Source organism: Bos taurus, chromosome X (genome assembly GCF_002263795.3).
Source record: "Bos taurus isolate L1 Dominette 01449 registration number 42190680 breed Hereford chromosome X, ARS-UCD2.0, whole genome shotgun sequence".
Classification (NCBI taxonomy): domain Eukaryota; kingdom Metazoa; phylum Chordata; class Mammalia; order Artiodactyla; family Bovidae; genus Bos; species Bos taurus.
Window position 1 is genome coordinate 89,762,090 of NC_037357.1, and position 23,409 is coordinate 89,785,498.

The window sequence follows — 23,409 nt, forward strand, 5'->3', positions numbered from 1 at the left end:
TGTATACACCCATGGAATCATCACCAGTTTCAATATACAAAACTCAACAGTATTTCTATACTAGAAGTGAAAACTCCTAATAAGTATGAAAATTCCAGTTAGAATAAAAAGAAGAATATTTTACTGGAGAGGAGTGAAGAAATAGCTATAGAATGACTGAAAAGGCTAAGTCAAAGTGCAAACAATGCCCAGTTGTGGATGTGTCTGGTGGCGAAAGTAAAGTCCGATGCTAAAAGAACAATATTGTATAGGAACCACAGATATATTCAGAGAACTCAGTTACCAGTTCATAGATTTAATTGTTCAGTGCTCCAAGCAAAAAAAGGAAACAGAGGTATGTATTTATTCCATGGAGGTGAGTAAAGCCATGGTAAGCATGACAGAAATCCCAGAAGCAGAGAAGGAAATGGTTCATCAGAGCATGTATAAAAATAGGTATTAAAAAACGTAATATCTATTTCTGTCATGACTGTCTTTCTGAGACACATTCTCCACTAAGGGTAACCTGGGACTACCTATCACCACAGGTCGTGGATGCATAAGAAAGACTGCCCTGGAAGGAAAAAAATATAGTCTTCAAGCCCCTTTCTCATCCTCCAGAGATGGTGCGGTTCCAGGAGTCTACCTCAGTGGCGGGAAAACCTCACCCGCACTGCACACGCCCAACTCAGGTGTGCGCAGGGTGTGTGAACTCCCTTGCTGCACATGCACCTTCCTGAGCACATTCTATGAGGAGCGTTAGGCCTCAGATGGACATGTTTATTCTGTCTCAATTCTTTCTCACTACTTGAGACTTACCAGGTAAGTCCACATATCTGTCCTGTCTGGAGTTGTGTGAGTACGTGTGAGGGGGAGCCAGTGAGTTTTGGGCTGGTTGGACATTGCAATATGGGGCCATTGAAAAGGAAGGCCCACGAGGTTGTCATCTTTCTCCTCACAGGTGTCACGGTGCCATAGTTCTTGTCCTGGTGATGGGAGAGGAAGGGCGGTGGACAGAGAAGGGCAGGGGGTCAGATGATGGCGGGGGGAGACTTGCGGGTGCTATTTGAGATATCTGGTTCACTGGGGCCCTGGGACTCAGGACAGAGCACAGAATCTGGAGCCAGCAGTGGGACCTGGGCAGGGGGCGGGGTGGGCGATTAACGAAAGGCCTAGAAACCAGACCACGGTGGAGTTGTGACTGTATCCCGAGTTATGTGGCAAGGTGCCAAGAGAGAAGTGGACCGGTTGCTTTGTATGCAGACTCACCTCAGCCATAGACTCTGAGAAAATCGCCGTAGTCAGGCTGTAAAGATTGAGCCTTTCTCCATGTTCCCACAATGCTAAGGGGGTTGGGGAAAATAAGTCTGGTAAATTAGAGTGTGACAAAGCAATAACCCTGAATTTTTAAATTCCTAGCAGTATTTTACTAAATATCTTCATGATGGAGAATTCAGTTGTGAAATCAAACTTCCTCACAAAAATTCTGTCTTCCTGTGTACCTTAAGTTGATTTCTCTGCCAGCTTAACAAAGATACAAATGGCTTTGCAAGCAACTGTATTTGGTGTAATTGGAATGCATGTACACTCATACTTAACCAGAGTTTTGTTTTGAAAGTATTTTTACGTTTTTAAAAAATAATAAGTTAACATTCGGTCATAAAAGTGATCAAATACAGCTGTACTCTTAAATACATTTTCTAAATCACAGTATTCTACTTTCAGAGAGAAATACGAGTGGGCAAATGGCATCAACACTGGGACCTATAGATCAAGATTCCTCCCAGCTGGATGAACCTGTGGTTGCGAGTATTTTACCATTTGATGTTTTCTATTAGCACAAAATTATTTTTGAGAAAATGAAATTAAGTAGTACAGATGCAGTAATAAAAGTCTTCCATGCTGATAAAGGGTGACAGTTGGTCTTAAGAAGTAATATTGATCCAGATATATTACAGTCTGGTTTTGTCTGGATGAGTATGTTGTTAAATTCCCTGGAAATATGCCAGTGGCTTCCTTCTCCTGCTTATCAACAACAGGCTGCATACTTCCATCCCAACATATTTTTAAATAGCTTCCAAAGTCTTTCTGGATAACTCTTATGGGAGCTAACTCTTCTCTTGTGGGAAGAGTAACTTTATTAAATGTAAGTACATAGAATTGTGTTGGAAAAATATTGTTAGATTTACTTATGACTAGATATATATGTGTATCATGTAATTTATGTTATTAGATGTATTAACAACAGAAGTTTTTACTTACATGCACACTCTACTAGGACCAGCAGCCCAGTGTTGAGCAACCTCAACGATAGGAACCACCAGCTGAGATTCAGGATATCACACCTGGAAAGAAGGAAGTAAATGGAGAGGATCCAGTGAATCGTGATGAAGAGAAGGAGAAGGATGCCTCTGGTGGTAAAGTGTATGTCTGTTTCATGCATTATGATACAAGCAGTAAGAGGAGGAAAGGAAACATTAGAAAATGACTGCAGACAGTTCCTAAAAAACTGAGGAAAGTACAGTTTGCGGCTTAGTGTGGTGGGTCAAAATTTCCCTTGTTTTCAAGACAAAGAGAGGGGGGCAACTAAGTTGTCTGAGGACAATCCTGGAAAAGGAAAATGGTAATAACATTCGGAAAATTCTTCTTCTCTTTTTTCCCAGCATCATATTCCTGAAATAATGCTCCTGAGATTCTTATTCATCACATTTTCACCACACTAGCCTGTCTTTTAATTCATAACACTGAGGGAATGAATATTATCACTCCCTTGTTTATATTGTATACTTTACAGCTGAATTGATACATTATTTATTTATTATTATTATTTTTTATTGTATTGGTTTTGCCATACATCATTTTTTAAAAAAGATTCTGACATGGAAATTGATCTCCAGGAATTGGCTGTGGCAAAGACTGGGGGTAAAGGTGGAGATGGTCCTGATGTCAGGGAGGAGGTTGCATCAAATACAGAGCCTGTTGAAATGCCAGAAGCAGGTATGTCATCCATTCAGAAAGTAATTTATGTGGTTTCTGTTTTTTGGAGTATTATATATTTTATAATATAGAGGAAGCATTACTATTATTTTAATAACAGAGTTCACATATTCTTTGAAAGATAGTTCAGACCCCAGATGCCTGAGTGCCTGACTTACAGACTTTCAAATAAAGAAACAGACAGGATCAAAGCCATATCGAATTGAAAATAGGAAACCGTTTTCTTCTCTTGTATTAGTACTTTAAGCAACAGCTAATAATTTTCAGATTCTTTTATAATTTCTGCTTGTAACAAATATGTAATGCATTTGTAATAAATATCGGTTTATTTGAAATATGCTTAGGCATCCAAGTAGGTTCTAGTACCAGCTTGAGCATAATGTGTGTGATTTTGTGAAATCCCTTAACTTCTAAACTCAACTTTAGTCATAGAAGTTGTGAACTCAAATCAGATATACTAAAATGCTAATTTTTCATGCTAATTTTTGCATTCTCTGGTTCTGTTTGATGGAATGCATAGAAGAATCCTCTGTTTTTCATGACTTATTTATCATAAAATATCATCTTGAGTCAAATTATAACAGGTGAATTGAGATTTCATTGTTACTTAAGAAAATGAGCCAACAATCTGCTTGATGTTTGTTAAATTCTCTCAAATTCTGAATTCTCTAACTCTTAAAAAAATAATTGCATTTTAAATCCTTTCCCCAATGAAGCATGAAACAATTGAGAAATAAAATGGCAAAATATAATCTAGTTTCCTGTTTCTGTGGCTGATCAAGTTGAGAGAGTGCATGTAGTCAGTGATATTCCAGGCAGGTGTGAGTAAGATACACGTGCTAAGCACACTACCTGCCCCCACTGTCAGTCTGTTTTTTTTTTTTTTTTTGCTTATTTTACTTGGAGGATAATTACTTTACAATACTATGATGGCTTTTGCCATACATCCCACTGTCACTCTTAAAGAACTAATAAAAATCTGAGCCTCATGATATAACCAGGCAATGGCACCCCACTCCAGTACTCTTGCCTGGAAAATCCCATGGATGGAGGAGCCTGGTGGGCTGCAGTCCATGAGGTCGCTAAGAGTCGGAGACGACTGAGCGACTTCACTTTCACTTTTCACTTTCATGCATTGGAGAAGGAAATGGCAACCCACTCCAGTATTCTTGCCTGGAGAATCCCAGGGATGGGGGAGCCTGGTGGGCTGCCGTCTATGGGGTCGCACAGAGTCAGACACGACTGAAGTGACTTAGCAGTAGCAGTAGCAGTAACTATATCAAATATGTTATTTTTCCTCTTTGAGACATCAATTCAAACAGTTTGGAAGGTCAAAGTCTGTAACTCTAGTACTTCCTGAGTAATCAACTTAGTATCTTTCACATAAGTGTTTTCCAAATCGCTGACTGTTAATTACATGTTTCTGGGTTTAAAGGAAGAACTTCATGGTTAGGGAAGAATTTACTGTGTTTTAGCCTTCTAAATATTTTCACTTTACATTTTTGTTCCATTCCATTAGAACATTTAGACACGAAAATACAGCTTTCAGACTACTTTCAAGTAACTACAGAACATGATTAAAATATCCTCATAGAAAAATCTTAGCCTTAAATATGTATGGTATTTAAAAAGAAAAATACATAAATTACAAATTACATAAATATAAAATCTTATATCCAATATAAAAGGTAAAATAAATAGCAACAGAATAAACCTAAGGGAAAAACAGAAAGATAGTTAATAAAAGACAGGTATGAATTGTTAGGAAGAGGAAAATAAATTCAACTAATAAATAAAGACAATGTGCTAGTTTATGTAACCTTTTTTTAACACATACATTTTTAAACATTCTTTTCCATTATGATTTATCACAAGAGATTGGACATAGTTGCCTGTATAGTAGGACCTTGTTGTTTATCTATTCTGAATGTAATTGTTGTATCTGCCAAGCCCAAATTCCCAGTCCATTCCTCTCAGTTTACATAATTGTGAAGAAAATGGACAAAGCCCAAGTACACATAATAAGAAATATGAACAGGACACTAACAGTTAGTATATTACATAATGAAAACAGAGCATAATCTTGAACTCAGATATTTTCAGCATATTGATGAAATGGCTAATAGATTAGATAAACAAATATTATTTAACATATGCCACAGTAACTAAATAACTAAACATCACAAATACCGTGGATGAAGTTTTGAAATTGGTCAGAGTTGTTTCTCAAATGCCATTATCATTTAGAAACAAACAAAAAATCTGCTTTTCCAGATTTTTCTCTCTTCCTACTTGCTTTTCTTTCTCACTCCTACTCCCTCTTGCTCTCTTTTCTTTTCTTCTCCCCTTTTCTTTCTTTATTTTTTTTTTTTTTTTGGTGTGGCTGTGAGAAACAGTCTTATTTCTGCTTCACATTTTGATGTCACCATGTTGCCAGTGATAGTAATGACTTAAAATTTTGTGTGAGCACATAATTTATTATACCAACTGGAATGCTTTCCAGGTGAAGAGAGACATTTGGAATTACATGAGGGCCACAAGTAAAAGGGGGACAAATGCTTGACCTACTTAAAACAACCATATCAGGGATAAACTAGAACAAATGAAATTTTCTACACTTTTCCCCAGTAGAGAAGAAACAAATGCAATACTGGCTTTTTATTTACTTCACTTAAGCAATAACAGAGATAACAACTGTTTAGCTATCCTATATTTGGAATATTATTTCAAACCAAAACATTTAAATGATACTTTTTTGGGACTTTTTGGGTTTTTTTGGGTATTTTGTTTTTCTTAGAGTGTTTTTTGTTGTTAGATATTTTACTAAAAGTGTACACAGTTTTGCCTTTTACTGAAAACTACCTTTTAATAGGGTTAAATGATTTCATTTGTTCTGAAGTCAGCGTCCTTGTTTTCTTATATAATTAGGAAGAGTTGTTTGTGTTTTAAAAGTACTGGTAATATGCCTGAAAAGTCTATAAAAGCTCTGCTGCTGCTGCTGCTGAGTCGCTTCAGTCGTGTCCGACTCTGCGCGACCCCATAGACGGCAGCCCACCAGGCTCCCCCGTCCCTGGGATTCTCCAGGCAAGAACACTGGAGTGGGTTGCCATTGCCTTCTCCAGTGCATGAAAGTGAAAAGTGAAAGTGAAGTCACTCAGTCGTGTCCGACTCTTCACGACCCCATGGACTGCAGCCTACCAGGCTCCTCCATCCATGGGATTTTCCAGGCAAGAGTACTGGAGTGGGGTGCCATTGCCTTCTCTGATAAAAGCTCTAGAGAAGATTAACTGAAGGTAAGCCAAAGGGTCGCCCTTAGTGTTCTTGTTTTAGTCCATTTTATAAAATTACAACTGCAGTGAACTTTGTATACCTCTCCTATCATCTGCTGAGTAACTTTAATGTTATGTTTATATTATAGGTGAAGGGCAACCATTTGCTTGAAAGAAGATAAACTGGAACCATCTATGCTGTTCTTATGTTGGATATTTGACCGTTAAATTTCCATCAATAATGTTTTCATTTTTTACTTGCACATTTTTTGTTAAATTTATCCCTGGGTATTTAATGTTACTGAAAATTCATGGTTGCGATTTTTATCGTCTAGTTGAGGATGTATGTAGAGATAGAATGTTTGTATATAGACTTTCTGTCCAACAATTCCTCTAAATATGCATATTAATTCCACAAATTTAGATCTAGATTCTTTTTGCTTTTCAAAATATACTATTATATTTGAATATCAACAGTTTCTACTGGCTTAAATCTTATACCTTTTCTCATTTTGCAGCACTGAACAAACCTAGCCAGAATAGTCTTGACTAAAGCAGGTGATAGTCGGCATTTTTCCTGACAGGAAATGAAAAATTTTCTCCATTTCAACCTGTTTACATTGCTTTTTTGCAGATACACTTTCTCGGAATAAGTTCCCTTTTATTCCTGGTTTTCTGTCTTTAATATAGATTGATTTTCATCAAACACTTACAGTGCAACAACTGAGATGATCATAGAATTGTTTTCCCTCCATTTTTCTATTAATGTGGTGGATTACATTGGTAACCTTATAGATTTAAACCAATCTTGAACTTCTAGGGTTAAAAAAATTTGGTCATGACATATTCTTTATGAATTATCTATGTGTTAATACATATCCATACATATATATACCCATATATAAAAAATTCATATAAAAGCCTTTGGTCTTCTCTTGAATAAATGGGTTTACAAAATGTGCCACCCAAATGTCATATGGTGTCCCTGATGAAATCATTGACAGAGAAACATTTTTTAAAACTTAATATACTTGTATCACCCTACAGAGAAATGGGATGCCAAAGCCATTGTTAAAGGTTGTATGGAGACAGAGGAAAAAAAAAAAACACTGCTGTCAAATTCCATGGCAAATGCCGCAACGTATCTTTCACACACTTCTGACTTGCCTTCCAAGTTTTTTGGGTGCAGGGAGAGAGAAGCCACAGATGTCTTTTCTTCTCTATAACATCTTCCATTGCCTTGATAGTTGTCAGATCTCAGAAGCCCTCCATCTGTCTGATTCCTCCCTTATATCCTTATTATTACATAATAACAAAACACTTACATCTCTGAGCCCCCATCTGCATCCTCACACACCGAAAAAATATTTCTGCAACAAAGGACCGACTCAGAATTCACTCTTCTTAGGGAATAACAGGAGATTATAAACAGCAGCTGTTACACCCTTACAGAGGTATGAAAATCCAGGTCCAAAAGGACTGAAAATCTGAGGTTCAACTACCATGAGACTTAAGTTAGAGTATCCCATCTTACCAAAAAGTATGTGACAAAGCCCTTAGGTTATGGAACTGCCTTAAAAGATTAGATCTTAGCTAGAAGAAAAGGGAAAGGGACGAGGGGAACTTCCTGAGACAAAATGACTTGAGTCTTATCTGCTCTGTCTCCTTATTGGTTATGACATGACATATCTAGGCTTCCCTGTTGGCTCAGATGGTAAAAAAAAATCTGCCTGCAATGTGGGAGACCTGGGTTCAATCCCTGGGTTGGGAAGATCCGCTGGAGGAGGGCATGGCAACCCACTCCAGTATTCTTGCCTGAGGAATCCCCATGGATAGAGGTGCCTGACGGACTACAGTCCATGGGGTCGCAAAGAGTTGGACAAGACTGAGCGACTAAGCACAGCACGTGACATAACTCAGACTATCAGTACTGGCTCTGACACATACTGAGTGAAGGTGAGAAAGGTATTTACATCCTTTGGATCTGTTTCCCCATTTCTAAAGTGGAAATTACAAGTTTACAGTAAATATTTGTTATGAAGAATAAAAAAGATAACATGTGAAGTAGGCATTACATTGCAAATGGATTTGGCTTATTCTATTTCATTTTTTCATTTACACTTTCAAAAGTTTTAATTTCATTTACATTTTCAATTACAATTCTCTCACACGTGATACAGATTTTGAATTTCAAGTGGACTATAAGGATAACTTATAGCCTTATCGTTATATAAGGAACATATTTTGTCTAAATACATATTTTGATTCAATAGCAGTGTAGCTGGTGTCAGACATGGCATCCATTCTAAGGTAGGTTTGTAAATGAGGACTGACAAGGCTACCCTAAGTCACAGTATGTAGTGAAAACTGTGCTCCTTGCTGTGTGTGATGACAAAGAAAATAAGCCAGTATTCTGGTCGCGCAACATCACGCAACTCAACACCAGAGTCTGTCACGTAGTCAGGCAGCCAGTCCCTAAGTCACAGCGCAGGAGCTACAGGGCCTCAGGGCACCACTGCAGTTGTTAGTTAGGCTTGTCACCTTCTACGGGCTTGGCCAGTAAGGAGACAATGAACCCGAATGGATTCAGATTCTACCTTACAGACAGTGCAGAAGCAATATGACCCTGGTGTCAGTTGCCTTGTCCCTAGTCCCCCGGTTTGACACTGAATTGGAAGGCCTCAGTAACAGGCACTGTGGGTAGTGGGTCTCTCTGCCAGGAAGGAGCCCACAGGTGTGCCCTATGCCAACGAAAAGTTCTGTAGTCCACGGCTGTACTCTCAGCTGGGGCTAGGGAGACCATCCTATGTTCAACTGAAACCAGAGATGGATGAATAACAACTTTGTGTCAGCCTCCAGCTAGATAAGGAGGCAGGTGAGAAATTGCCTCGTAGCAGGTCTTCACCGGGCTGCTTATCTCCCCTTGCTGCAAGAGCAATCAGAAGGTTTTCTGCCAAGATTCAAGTCAGCCAGCAGTTTAGCCTTGCCTACGTAGCATAAGTGGGGACATGCAAGGGCACCAGGGCATGAAGACAGAACCACACCCCTGCACTGTCTGGAACAAAACACAAGGCTTTATGTATGGTGCTACAAATATGACACCTATAATACTGAGTCCTACATGAAGGAGATGCTTTTCCTGTCAGTCATTAGAAAATATTCCTTCATTTAGTACACATACATTGATTCCCAACATGTTTCAGGATGTATCTGCAAAATGGCTTGAAATAACAAGGCCAGTGAGGTGAGGTGGATGATGGGACTATCACACTGGTGGATCAGACAGACACATAAACAGAAAAGAAGTGCAAAGGAGAAACACAGGGAATGGACCTAAGTGGGGGTGGGTGGGAAATGGTGAGAGGGATAGCCAAGAAGCAGGAAGAAACTAGAAGAGAAGGTTCATTGTAAGAGTGAAAGAGGTTAACTGAATTTCTCACATCCAATGATAATCACTGCTTTTACATACTGATTTTGTGACCTAAAGCTGTTGACATCTACCTCTGCTATGGACTCAACTGTGTCTCCCACCAAATTTGTATGTTGAATTCCTAACCACCAATGAAATAATATTTGAAGATGAAACCTTTGGGAGACCATTAGATCTAGATGAGGTCATAAAAGTGGGGCTCACATAAGAAGAAACGCCACTGTATTCACTCTGTCTTTGTCACTGTGTCTGTTTCTCTCTCTCTCTCTTTCTCTGTCTCTCTCACTGCCATGTGAGGACACAGCAGGAAGACATCCATCTATGATCCAGGAATGGAGCTCTCACCAGAATCCAACCATGCTGCCATTCTGATTCGGACTGCCAGTCTCAAGAAACAGTGAGAAAATAAATTTCTGTTCCTGAAGTCACCCATTTTATGGTATTTTGTTTTGGCTGCGTGAGCTGACAAATACAGCTTTCCAGCTAAACATTAAAAAAATCACATTGTTGGACTTCCCTGGTGATCTAGTAATTAAGAATCTGTCTGCCAATGCAGGAGACACGGGTTCAAACACAGGTCCAGGAAGATTCCACATGTCATAGGGCAATTAAGTCTGCATGCCACAACTGTTGAACTTGCATGCCTCAACTTCTAAAGCCCACACACCCTAGAGCCTGTGCTCTGCTCCAAGAGAAGCCACCACAGTGAGAAGCCCATGCAGCACAACCACAAAATACCTCCCACGTGCCACAACTAGAGAAAATCTACATGAAGAAATGAAGACCCAGCACAGCCAAAAATTAATTAATTAAAAAAAATAGTAATCACATTGTCAGCATTATATCCATTCAAAAGTATTTATCAACAGTCTAGTCTATTCTTCAGCCTCTTTATATATGGGAACACTTCAGTGAATTAGTCAATGCAGCCCCTAACTGACAGGTGATCTGAGAAAGCTGCAGAGTGTGCAGAATTATGAACATAAAAGTAGGGAATAATATACTAGTACTAGAAGCTTTTGGACAAAGTAATGTGTACATTCCCCCTCTGCAAGAAAGAAATTTGTCAAGAGAATTGTCCTCTGATCACCAGTTTATAATGCATTACCTCTAATAAACAAATTAATGGTTTGATAATGGCTATATTTGATTGTGAGTAGCATGGGTCATCATCATTCAGAGGGGAGAAAACTTCTCTAAGCATATGCTGGGAGTCAGGCTTCAGGTTCAGGACTAAAAAGGCAGATATTGTAACTATATACATATAGTTACAATTATGTGGGATAAGACGTATCAAAGAGCTCACAATCTAGTGAGCAGAAAACCAACAGAAGATAATGCCAAAACAAACATGATGAGAGTTATGATAGAGGACAGCCAGGGAATGCTCAGAACACAGAAGTTCAGTTCAGTTCAGTTGCTCAGTTGTGTCTGACTCTTTGCGACCCCATGAACCACACCATGCCAGGCCTCCCTGTCCATCACCAACTACCGGAGTCCACCCAATCCCATGTCCACTGAGTCAGTGATGCCACCCAACCATCTCTTCCTCTGTCGTCCCCTTCTCCTCCTGCCCTCAATCTTTCCCAGCATCAGGGTCTTTTCAAATGAGTCAGCTCTTCGCATCAGGTGGCCAAAGTATTGGAGTTTCAGCTTCAACAGCCCAGGACTGATCTCCTTTAGGATGGACTGGTTGGATCTCCTTGCAGTCAAAGGGACTCTCAAGAGTCTTCTCCAACACCACAGTTCAGAAGCATCAATTCTTCAGTGCTCAGCTTTCTTTGTACTCCAACTCTCACATCCATACATGGCCACTGGAAAAAACATAGCCTTGACTAGACGGACCTTTGTCGACAAATTAATGGCTCTGCCTTTTAATATGCTGTCTAGGTTGGTCATAACTTTCTTTCCAAGGAGTAAGTGCCTTTTACTTTCATGACTGTAATCACCATCTGCAGTGATTTTGGAGGCCCCCAAAATAAAGTCAGCCACTGTTTACAATGTTTCCCCATCTATTTGCCATGAAGTGATGGGACCGTATGCCATGATCTTAGTTTTCTGAATGGTGAGCTTTAAGCCAACTTTTTCACTTTCCTTTTTCACTTTCATCAAGACGCTCTTTAGTTCCTCTTCAGTTTCTGCCATAAGGGTGGTGTCATCTGCATATCTGAGGTTATTGATATTTCTCCCGGCAATCTTGATTCCAGCTTGTGCTTCTCCCAGACCAGCGTTTCTCATGATGTACTCTGCATATAAGTTAAATAAACAGGGTGACAATATACAGTCTTGACATACTCCTTTTCCTATTTGGAACCAGTCTGTTGTTCCATGTCCAATTCTATCTGTTGCTTCCTGACCTGCATATAGGTTTCTCAAGAGGCAGGTCAGGTGGTGTGGTATTCCCATCTCTTTCAGAATTTTCCACAGTTTATTGTGATCCATAAAGTCAAAGGCTTTGGCATAGTCAATAAAGCAGAAATAGATGTTTTTCTGGAACTCTCTTGCTTTTTCCATGATCCAGTGGCTGGTGGCAATTTGATCTCTGGTTCCTCTGCCTTTTCTAAAACCAGCTTGAACATCTGGAAGTTCTTGGTTCACGTATTAGCCTGGCTTGGAGAATTTTGAGCATTACTTTACTAGCATGTGAGATGAGTGCAATTGTGCGGTAGTTTGAGCATTGTTTGTCATTGCCTTTCTTTGGGATTGGAATGAAAACTGACCTTTTCCAGTCCTGTGGCCACTGCTGAGTTTTCCAAATGTGCTGGCATATTGAGTGCAGCACTTTCACAGCATCATCCTTCAGGATTTGAAATAGCTCAACTGGAATTCCATCACCTCCACTAGCTTTGTTCATAGTGATGCTTTCTAAGGCCCACTTGACTTCACATTCCAGGATGTCTGGCTCTAGGTCAGTGATCACACCATCGTGATTATCTTGGTCATGAAGATCTTTTTTGTACAGTTCTTCTGTGTATTCTTGCCATCTCTTCTTAATATCTTCTGCTTCTGTTAGGTCCATACCATTTCTGTCCTTTATCAAGCCCATCTTTGCATGAAATGTTCCCTTGGTATCTCTAATTTTCTTGAAGAGATCTCTAGTCTTTCCCATTCTGGTCCGAATGGCCATCCAGTCAGAATGCCCATCATTACAAAATGTACAAATAGTATATGCTGAAGAGGATGTAGAGAAAAGGGAACCCTCTTGCACTGTGGGTGGGAATGTAAATTGATACAGCCACAGTGGAGAACAGTATGGAGATTCCTTTAGAAACTAGGGGAAAAAACACCATATCAGGAAGGAGAAGGGTGATGGAGAGATGGAGAGAGTACACGGAAACATACATTGCTATATATAAAATAGGTAGCCAACGAGAATTTGCTGTATGACTCAGGGAACTCAAACCAGGGCTCCGTAACAACCTCGAGGGGTGGGATGGGGAGGGAGGTGGGAGGGATATTCAAGTAGGAGGGGACAAGGGTAAACCTATGGCTGATTCATGTTGTTGCTTGCTAGAATCCACCACAATACTGTAAAGCAATTATCCTTCAATTAAAAATAAATTTAAAAAAATCCTGTGATGAATTCTTAAAGGAGTCATCCTCCAGTCGGCTCAGTTATAGAAACTTCACGTGATTTAAGGCCCTGAACATCTGAAATTCCAGAACTCACAAGACAAGTATTTGCAGGAGTTGTGGATTAGAGGTCTCTGATTTAGTGGTACTGGTAACAATCATTGCTAAGTTTTTCACTACTTCCTCCATTTGACACATGTTTCTTGAACCAAACCTTTATTACTGGCTTACCAAAGTTGAAGGTTGAAACCTATTTCTCCAAGGTAACACAATTTGGAAAACTCAGCAGTGGCCACAGGACTGGAAAAGGTCCGCTTTCATTCCAATCCCAAAGAAAGGCAATGCCAAAGAATGCTCAAACTACCGCACAATTGCACTCATCTCACACGCTAGTAAAGTAATGCTCAATATTCTCCAAGCCAGGCTTCAGCAATATGTGAACCGTGAACTTCTGAGGCAGAGGAACCAGAGATCAAATTGCCAACATCCGCTGGATCATCAAAAAAGCAAGAGAGTTCCAGAAAAACATCTATTTCTGCTTTATTGACTATGCCAAAGCCTTTGACTGTGTGGATCACAATAAACTGTGGAAAATTCTGAAAGAGATGGGAATACCAGACCACATGATCTGCCTCTTGAGAAATTTGTATGCAGGTCAGGAAGCAACAGTTAGAACTGAACATGGAACAACAGACTGGTTCCAAATAGGAAAAGGAGTTCGTCAAGGCTGTATATTGTCACCCTGTTTATTTAACTTATATGCAGAGTACATCATGAGAAATGCTGGACTGGAAGAAACACAAGCTGGAATCAAGATTGCCTGGAGAAATATCAATAACCTCAGATATGAAGATGACACCACCCTTATGGCAGAAAGTGAAGAGGAACTCAAAAGCCTCTTGATGATAGTCAAAGTGGAGAGTGAAAAAGTTGGCTTAAAGCTCAACATTCAGAAAACTAAGATCATAGCATCCGGTCCCATCACTTCATGGGAAATAGATGGGGAAACAGTGGAAACAGTCCCAGACTTTATTTTTCTGGCTCCAAAATCACTACAGATGGTGACTGCAGCCATGAAATTAAAAGACACTTACTCCTTGGAAGGAAAGTTATGACCAACCTAGATAGCATATTCAAAAGCAGAGACATTAATTTGCCAACAAAGGTCCATCTAGTCAAGGCTATGGTTTTTCCTGTGGTCATGTATGGATGTGAGAGTTGGACTGTGAAGAAGGCTGAGTGCTGAAGAATTGATGCTTTTGAACTGTGGTGTTGGAGAAGACTCTTGAGAGTCCCTTGGACTGCAAGGAGATCTAACCTGTCCATTCTGAAGGAGATCAGCCCTGGGATTTCTTTGGAAGGAACGATGCTAAAGCTGAAACTCCAGTACTTTGGCCACCTCATGCGAAGAGTTGACTCATTGGAAAAGACTCTGAGGCTGGGAGGGATTGGGGGCAGGAGGAGAAGGGGACGACAGAGGATGAGATGGCTGGATGGCGTCACTGACTCGATGGACATGAGTCTGGGTGAACTCCGGGAGTTGGTGATGGACAGGGAGGCCTGGCGTGCTGCGATTCATGGGGTCGCAAAGAGTCGGACACAACTGAGCGACTGATCTGATCTGAACACAATCTAATTACATTTTCTTTCTGATCACATCTTCCAACACTCTCAGCTGTTCTAGAATAAAGATCGCATGGTTCTGAGCACAACTTGTGTTTGTTGGCACAGATCCTTGGAAGTGGGAGTTCTATCAGCTGGGTTGCTCCTGAGTCACTCTGCAGTGCCACAATTCAATCTATGTCTTCTTAGTTTTACTATTGAAGCATAATTCAAAAACAGAAAAATTCACTCTTTCTGGTTTCCAATTTTATGGGTTCTGATAAATGCACAGAATGTAACCACCACTGCAATCAAGATACAGATTAGTTCCATCTCCTGAAAAAAAATCTTGCCGTTTTAAATTCCCTCCTGAGCTCCTGGCCCTGGACATCACCAACCTATTCTCAACCTGTACAGTTTTGCCTTTTGCAAGATGGCATAGAAATGAAAACATGCAGTGAATAACTGCTTGAGTCTGGCTTTTTGCATGCTGCATAATGCATTTGAGATTCATCCATGCTGTTGCATATGCAAGTAGTTTGTTTCTTTTTATCGCTAGTAGTTATTTTCCTGTTATGGATAGAATATACTTTGTTCATCCACTCACCAGCTGAAGAACACTTGAGTTGTTTTCAGTTTTTGGTGATTATGAATAAAGTTTGTGAAAGTGTTAGATGCTCAGTCGTGTCTGACTCTTTGCTATCCCATGGACTCTATGTAGGCAGCCAGGTTCCTCTGTCAATGGGATTCTCCAGGTAAGAATACTGGAGTGGGTGCCATTCCCCTTTCCAGGAGATCTTCCCAACCCATTGACTGAACCCAGGTCTCCCAGCTTGCAGGCACATTCTTTACCGAATGTGCCACCCAGGAATAAAACCACCATAAATAACCACCTACAGGTTCTGTGTGGACAAAAGTTTTCATTATTTTTGATAAATACCTGGGAGTAGAATCATTGGGTCATATAGTAAATATGTGTTTAACTTCACAAGAAACTGTGAAACTATTTTCCAAACCAGCTGTATCATTTTGCATCCCCACAGGCAATATGAGGATTCCAGTTACACTGTATCCTAACCAGCAACTGATCCTGTCAAAGGTTTTTCCTTTTCATTTTAGCTATTAGAAAAGGTGTGTGGAGGTATATCATTGTGGTTTTGCTTTGCATTTCCCTCATGATTTATAATACTGATACCTTTTCACATGTGTATTTGCCATCCCTACATCATTGTTAAAGTATTCAAATCTTTGGCTGACTTTGTAATTAGTTTATTTTTATTCTTTCTTGTATAAACATTCTTTTCCAATGATTTATTTATGTATTTATTTTTGGCTGCACTAGGTCTTCCTTGCTGCATGCAGGCTTTCTCTAGCTATAGAGAGCAAGGGCTACTCATCTGCAGTGTGCGTTTCTTATTGTGGTGGCTTCTCTTGTTGCCGAGCATGGGTTCTAGGGCATCTCGTGCTTTGGTAGTACTTTGGTGCAAGCACCTAGTTGACCGCAGCATGTGGAATCTTCCCGGACAGGGTTTGAACCCGTGTCCCCTGCATTGACAGGTGTGTTCTTAACCACTGGACCACCAGGGAAGTCCTATTTTCTTATTCTTGAGATTTGAGGGGTTTTGTATGTTCTGGAATCAATCCTTTATCAAATAGGTGTTTTTATAATATTTTTTCCCTCTATGTGGCTTCTCTTTCTTTCTTTTAACCATGTGTCTCAAGAGCAATACTTGAAGTCCAATGTATAAATTTTTCTTGTATGCATTGTGCTTGTAATGTCTTATCTAAGAATTCTTTCACTAAGTATATTAGTTTGTTAAGGCTGTCCTAACAAATTTTCCAAATTTGGTGGCTTAAAACAGCAGTAAGTTATTCTCTACAGTTCCTCAGGCCAGAAGTCCCAAATCAAGATGTTGGCAGTTGGTTCCTTTTGGTTGCTCTGAGGGGGAATCTGTTCCATGCCTCTCTCTTAGCTTCTGCTGGCAAGACTTGTTGTTACTTGGATTATGGGTGCATCGCTTCAGTCTTCACCATTTTCGCATGGTGTTTTCCCCTCCACTTGTGTTTCTGTGTGTCTGCTTCTTTTCTTGTAAGAGCACCATTCTTTGGATTTAGGGCTCGCCTTGGTGTAGTATGGCTTCATCTTAACGTAACTAATTACATCTGTAAAGACTCTATTTCCAAATAAAATGACATTCTGAGATTCTGGGTGAACATAAGTTTTGGAGACACACTATTCAACTCACTGCAATAACTAAAGGCCATAAATATTTTCTTCTGTTTTTTCCTAGAAGTTTCATAACTTTAGGTGTCACATTTAGTTCTATGATACACATTGCATTAACTTTTCTATGTGGTGGTAGTTATAAATAAATGTTTATTTTTGTTCTTATGGAATCCAATTACACAAAAACTATTTGTTGAAAAGCTTGTCTTCTAGTTTGCATCATCTTTGCATCTTTGTTGAAAATTGATGTATCATATATGTATGTGTCTATTACTAGACTCTGTTGATTTTTTGGTCAATATCACACTGTCTTGATTACTATAGCTTTATAGTAAGTCTTGAAATCAGATAGAGTGAGTACTCTAACATAATTTTTCTTCAAAATTATTTTAAGCTTTCTACTTAATTTGTTTTTCTACCTAATTTTGATAATCATATCTATTGGGGGGATCATGTTTATTGAAATAGCTTGAAGACAATGGTCTCAGAATAAGTTGAGTAATATGCTATGAAGAACAACAGGTAAAAGGGCAAGTAGCCACAGATGGAAGTATGGGAAGAAGGTATATTTCTCCCCACAACTCCAGATTAGAGAATGTTCAAATACAGAAGTAGTTGATGGTTCAGGTGAGAGGAGTGATAATTGCAGGAGCAAAGTCCCTGAGAAAGTATTAATAAAAGACATGGGATCCTGAACAGACATGAGGGACTGGGTGCTGTCAGGAGCATGTAGGCAGAAGGGGTGGCAGAAAATTCCTGAGCAAAGTCAGGTATATTAGGCTTAGAAAGCTCTGAGAAGTCTAACCTGATTACTTCCAGCTTTTTCATGAATTATTGCAGGGAGGTCATTAGAATGGAGGAAGTTTGCTAGTGATTGTGGAAGAGTAATGTAGTAGTATAGGTAGGATGAAAGTAAGAGTTAGAAGCAATTCTTTCATGGTCATTAATTTAAGATAAATAATTCAGTGTGTGTTTAAAGATTTCTGATTTCACAGTGGCTCAGATTGGCACTACAATATGGTCATTTTATTATTATTTATACTATGAGTAATAGCAAAATATATATATATATATATATATATTAACACTTGCATCCTGAAAGGCACAAAAAGTATGTGCATTCATTTGCTCAGGCTTCCATAGCAAAGTATCAGAGACTGAATGATTTAAACAAGAGAAATTTATTTTCCTACAAGTCTGAAGACTAGAAATCTGAAATCAAGTTGTTAGTAGAGTTTATTTTTTTCTAAGACCTCTCCTTGGCTTGTAGATGGCTGACTTCTCCCTGTTTCTTCAATGGTCTTCCCTCTGTACGTGTCTGTGTTCTATTATTTTATAAGGACACCAGTCATTTTACTTTAAGGCCCACTTTAATGACTTCAATTTAACTTCATGACTACTTTAAAGGCCCTATATGAAATACAATCACATTCTGAGGTATCAGAGGTTAAGACTTCAAAATATGAATGTTGAGGGGGAAAAATGCACCCATAATCATATTATTGTTAGTTTTATTTTAGTGCTATCTTTACTCACATTACTAATAGAATGCATTTCATTCTTGCCGTGGTCTTATAAGGTACTAGGTAGTCACTTAAGCTCAGGAGTTGTGTCTCTTGCCAAACTTCCCCAGGAATAGACATACTTCCTAGTCAATCAGATAAACCTTGTGTATTTTGAGTGGGATGTCGCTGATATAGAACAGCAAAGTCTTGTTATCACTAATTCATTTGTTATCATTAAACTATAATGTCCAATATCAGTAAGGAAAATAATAATGAAAGATGATTAAGTCTTCTGAATCTACAAGCATCGTGGAAATCACAGTGGGTCTGGAGACCAGTGAGATACACCTGGTCAGGCAACTGCAAGAAACCACTGCAATCTTGAGGCAGATATTATCAGGGGAGTTCTAAAGCCACTGCAAACATTCACACCTGACCAAACGCATGCATCTGTGACCACTTCTGGGAGGAATGAAAATAGTTTCTACTTCCCAAATCCTACAGAAGTTCATATGATTAGCATCACCTAAGAAGCTGTGGAACCACCACCTTCAAGGCATCCTGGGACATTTAGGTATCGAGATTCTAGCATCAGCAATACAGGGCAAGGCAGAGAAAGAGATGGGATGACTGTTGCTTGCATGCTAGTGGACAGTCTACTTGTCAGGAATTGATCTGTGTTCTTTGTAACAGAAATAGCCTGAGCAATGAGGTTCAAGTGTATTTGTTGTTCCATGGTTCACTTTGAAGAAATACATTGCATGTGAGATTTTAAAGACACACATTCTCTTTAAAATTTTTGATTTTGGGGGTAAACTGATTCTAACATTTATACAGAATTTCAGTGGACCACAAACATCCAAGATAGTCATGAAGAACCCTGCTGAAGAAGGTTCACTGCCAGGATTTCACTGCCAGAAATCAACATTTATTGCAAAACACTAGTAATTAAGACAGTGACATATTGCCACCAGGACAGTAAAATAGGCCAAAAGAACAGAGTAGAGATTCAAGAAATAGACCCACCCATAGAAGCTCACCCGATTTACTACAAAGAAGGCACTGTGATTCAAAGAAGAAAAATGATGCTGTTAAGCACCAATTGGGTATTCACATGGAAAAATTAACATTGGACCCTTGGTTACATCAGGCTGCTGAATCTTTGATCAAAATATGAAAGATAAAGCAGTTAAGTTTCTATGAATAGTATACGGTGATATTCTTATGCTTCAGAGTAGGCATAGTTTTCTTAAACAGGAATCAAAAACACTAAGAAAAAGAAAAGATTCATAATACCAAATTAATTAAATTAGGGTCCTCTGCTAATGTAAGGCACCAGAGTTGTGAATATACTACCTATTGAGTGGGAAAAGATACATTCTCCCCCGCCAGAAAAGAACTCATATGCAGAATATCTAAGGAACTTCCACGAATGCCTATGAGAAAGGCAAACAACCCAATGAGAATAAGCAAAAGGCTTGGACAGTCATTTTACAAAGAAAAAAATAACCAAGTGGAAAATAAATATTATGAATTAGTGCTCAACACTCATGTGACATCTTTAGTCATCAGGAAATACAAACTAAAATCACAGTGAAATTACATGTCCACCATAATAGCTAAAATGAAATAGGGAGAGAAAGAAATGTGAACATTGACAGGGATCTGAAGCAACTGCGTCTGGAGAGCACTGACACACTGCTTTCAAAACATAGCTTGTTTCAGCCACTACCGGAAAATGTTTACAGTGTGTGTGGTAAGTCACGACCGACTCTGTGACCCTATTGACTGTAGTCAGCCAGGCTCCTCTGTCCACGGGAATTCCCAGGCAAGAATACTGGAGTGGGTAGCCATTCCCTTCTCCAGGGGATCTTCACAATGCAGGGATCGAACTAGCATCTCTTATGTCTCCTGCATTGGCAGGCTGGTTCTTTACCACTAGCGCCAACTGGGAAGGCAGCAAACTATTTAGTATAATAGTGAGACTTAAAGATAAGCACTTAAAGCTGTATCCCCTCCTTGAGCTGGCAAGAAAGGGACATACGAGGCCTGAGGACTGACTGCCAGGACCCAGCTGTGAATATGTTTAGCACCTCATTGGGAGAGAATGCTGGAGAGGCAAGAGGATGGATGTAAACCTGAAGCTTTCCTACCTTCTCTGATCACCACATCATGCTGAACCTGCTGCTGGTGTGGAACAGGAAAGAACATGGAAAATGCCTGGTGTAACCCATCCTGAAGCAGGTATTCAATAAATATTAGCTAATATTAAAAAAAAAATAAACAAAACTTAAAGCTTCACCCCTTTTTACAGTGCAATGATACTCCTTCAGTTCAGTTGCTCAGTCGTGTCCGACTCTTTGTGACCCCATGAATTGCAGCATGCCAGGCCTCCCTGTCCATCACCAACTCCCAGAGTTCACTCAGACTCACGTCCATCGAGTCAGTGATGCCATCCAGCCATCTCATCCCCTGTTGCCCCCTTCTCCTCCTGACCCCAATCCCTCCCAGCATCAGAGTCTTTTCCAATGAGTCAACTCTTCGCATGAGGTGGCCAAAGTATTGGAGTTTCAGCTTTAGCATCATTCCTTCCAAAGAACACCCAGGGCTGATCTCCTTTAGGATGGACTGGTTGGATCTCCTTGCAGTCCAAGGGACTCTCAAGAGTCTTCTCCAACACCAGAGTTCAAAAGCATCAATTCTTCAGTGCTCAGCTTTCTTCACAGTCCAACTCTTGAATCCATACATGACCACTGGAAAAACCATAGCCTTGACAAAACAGATCTTTGTTGGCAAAGTAATGTCTCTGCTTTTGAATATACTATCTAGGTTGGTCATAACTTTTTTTCCAAGGAGTAAGTGTCTTTTAATTTCATGGCTGCAGTCACCATCTGCAGTGATTTTGGAGCCCCCAAAAATAAAGTCTGACACTGTTTCCACTGTTTCCCCATCTATTTCCCATGTTTGTTTTAGGGCCTGTGGTTTTCCTGGGGTAAATCAAGAGCTCCTCAACAATCATTGTGTTATCTGGGCCTCTGAAAGAAGGCCCTATGGGATCTGCCCCTCATTACCTCTCTTATCGGATTTCCTGGTTCTCCCTCCATCAAGCTGTGATAGTCACATAGCCTTCCTCACTGTTGTCATACACACTATACCGAGCACCACTCCCTAATTTTTCCACTGGCCTTACCTCTGTCTGGGATTCTTTTCCAGATAAGCATCCCCTCTAAGCTTTTGCTCAAATGTCACAAACTTAGAAAGAACTTCCTTGACCACTCTTTCTAGATATGATCCCTGCTCTCTATTTCACTATCCCAGTTAAATTTTAATCACAGCAGTTACGAACACCTGATAAATTACTTATCTTTTAGGGTTGTATGATCCAAGTACAATGTAAGTTCCATGAAGCCGAGGTTGACTTTCTCTTTCCTAACACACATAGTTGTGCTTGATACATACTTTGGAGAGAATGAATGAATGAATGACGGAATGAATTAACAAATTTAAACTTGCTGGGAGAGGCACAGCTAGACAGGCTGAGGATTCTGCTAGGGAACATATTCAGGGATGACAAGATGGTGACGAAGTCATGGTCTTTATCTCACCTATGCGGTGTTTGTGGGTCCCCTTGGAGATGATCCCTTTCCGAACAGAATGGAAGGTCTTGTTGTCCTTTTCACGTATTACTCGCACTCGACGACAGAGGCCTTCCCCACGCCAGGCCTTCAGATCTCAGTCCGAAGCTTTCTCTCTCCTGCCCGCTGGGGGACTGTGGCTGGCTTTCATGAGACCTATTCTGTATTAAACAAGAAAGCACAAACAAGTACAATGCCCAACACAGAGAAAATGCGTTCAATGATCCCTGTTACAATAGTGGTCACTACAGAGAATCAATCCTCAGTTTATGAACACTTTTCTCTGAGTCCAAGATTGCAGAAATCGATAGGGTTTTCATCCTAACTTTGCCCTTCCACCCTTTGCTATTATCCTGGAATCGTCCACCGGTATCTACATATGCTGTTCCCCATTCTCACCACCAAGGGGCGCGCGAGATGAAATAGTTCTCTCCTGGGATGCGCCACGCAGGGGTAGCGGTAAAACCACCCACTATGAAAGGTACCATTGGGAGAGGGCGTGTGACAACACAGAGAGTCCCTTTACACCGCGTCGGGCATCGACCACAGTTCCCCCCGGAGGCACTCATGGTGCCACGGGATCCATCCCCATTCGCTCCACTCTGTCTTACCAGTGCATGCGAGTCTGAGTGGACACCGGTATTAAGTGGCAAATGTCTTCGTCCCTTTTCCAACTCCACCCCTTCGTTTCTTCATGGTTACATCCAGGTGGGGACGGCTATGGAGCGAGAGATTGGCTGCCAGTTTGGGGTATGGCCTCAGGGAAGCGTTCTGGTCATTGACTGGTCACCGCGTGATTGCCAGAATTGCCTCTTCCTGGGCGCGAATCGGCGCCGGTAGTCCCCCTACTCTCGCCCTCCTTCCTCTACTGCGTAGTTCCGATTGGCTGTCTGTCTGAGACAGGCACTGTGATCCCATAGCTGGAAATAAGGTCTAGAGGCCTGTGTATAGGAGTATGCCTGGGCTGGCTTGCGCGACTTTTCAGAGCATGCATGCTATCGTTCTCCATGTTTTATTGCTTTCCCCAAAGGGACCGAATAGCTGCCCTGGTTAGTGGCAAGGTTTGGTGCAGTCACTGGCTGTGCATGATGATGGTATTTCAGTCTTGTTTAGCTCTCCCTCAGTCTGGATCTTGTGGCAGCACACGTTCATTCGCATAAATGCATGCAATTCATGTCCAGGGAGAGGTCTC

General features: G+C 40.3%; 1 protein-coding gene and 1 long non-coding RNA gene across 7 annotated transcripts in view; one reads left to right on the top strand and one right to left on the bottom strand.

Moving 5' to 3' along the window:
* Positions 1-227: 227 nt before the first annotated feature.
* Positions 228-23,092, bottom strand: LOC104970547 (uncharacterized). Its single transcript, XR_817002.4, has 5 exons — positions 22,829-23,092; positions 22,188-22,378; positions 2,242-2,324; positions 1,249-1,322; positions 228-965 (listed from the first exon to the last, which is right to left on the bottom strand). It is a non-coding gene; the product is annotated as an uncharacterized lncRNA (long non-coding RNA).
* The window catches only part of LOC100297099 (P antigen family member 3), a 418,811-nt gene continuing 398,268 nt past the window's right edge, over positions 2,867-23,409 (top strand). For all 6 annotated transcript variants that reach the window (XM_024988829.2, XM_024988830.2, XM_024988826.2 and 3 more), the window contains exon 1: positions 2,867-2,976. In XM_024988829.2, coding sequence (XP_024844597.1) covers positions 2,964-2,976 — 13 coding nt within the window. In that variant the 5' untranslated portion in view covers positions 2,867-2,963. The remainder of the gene's footprint in view (positions 2,977-23,409) is intronic.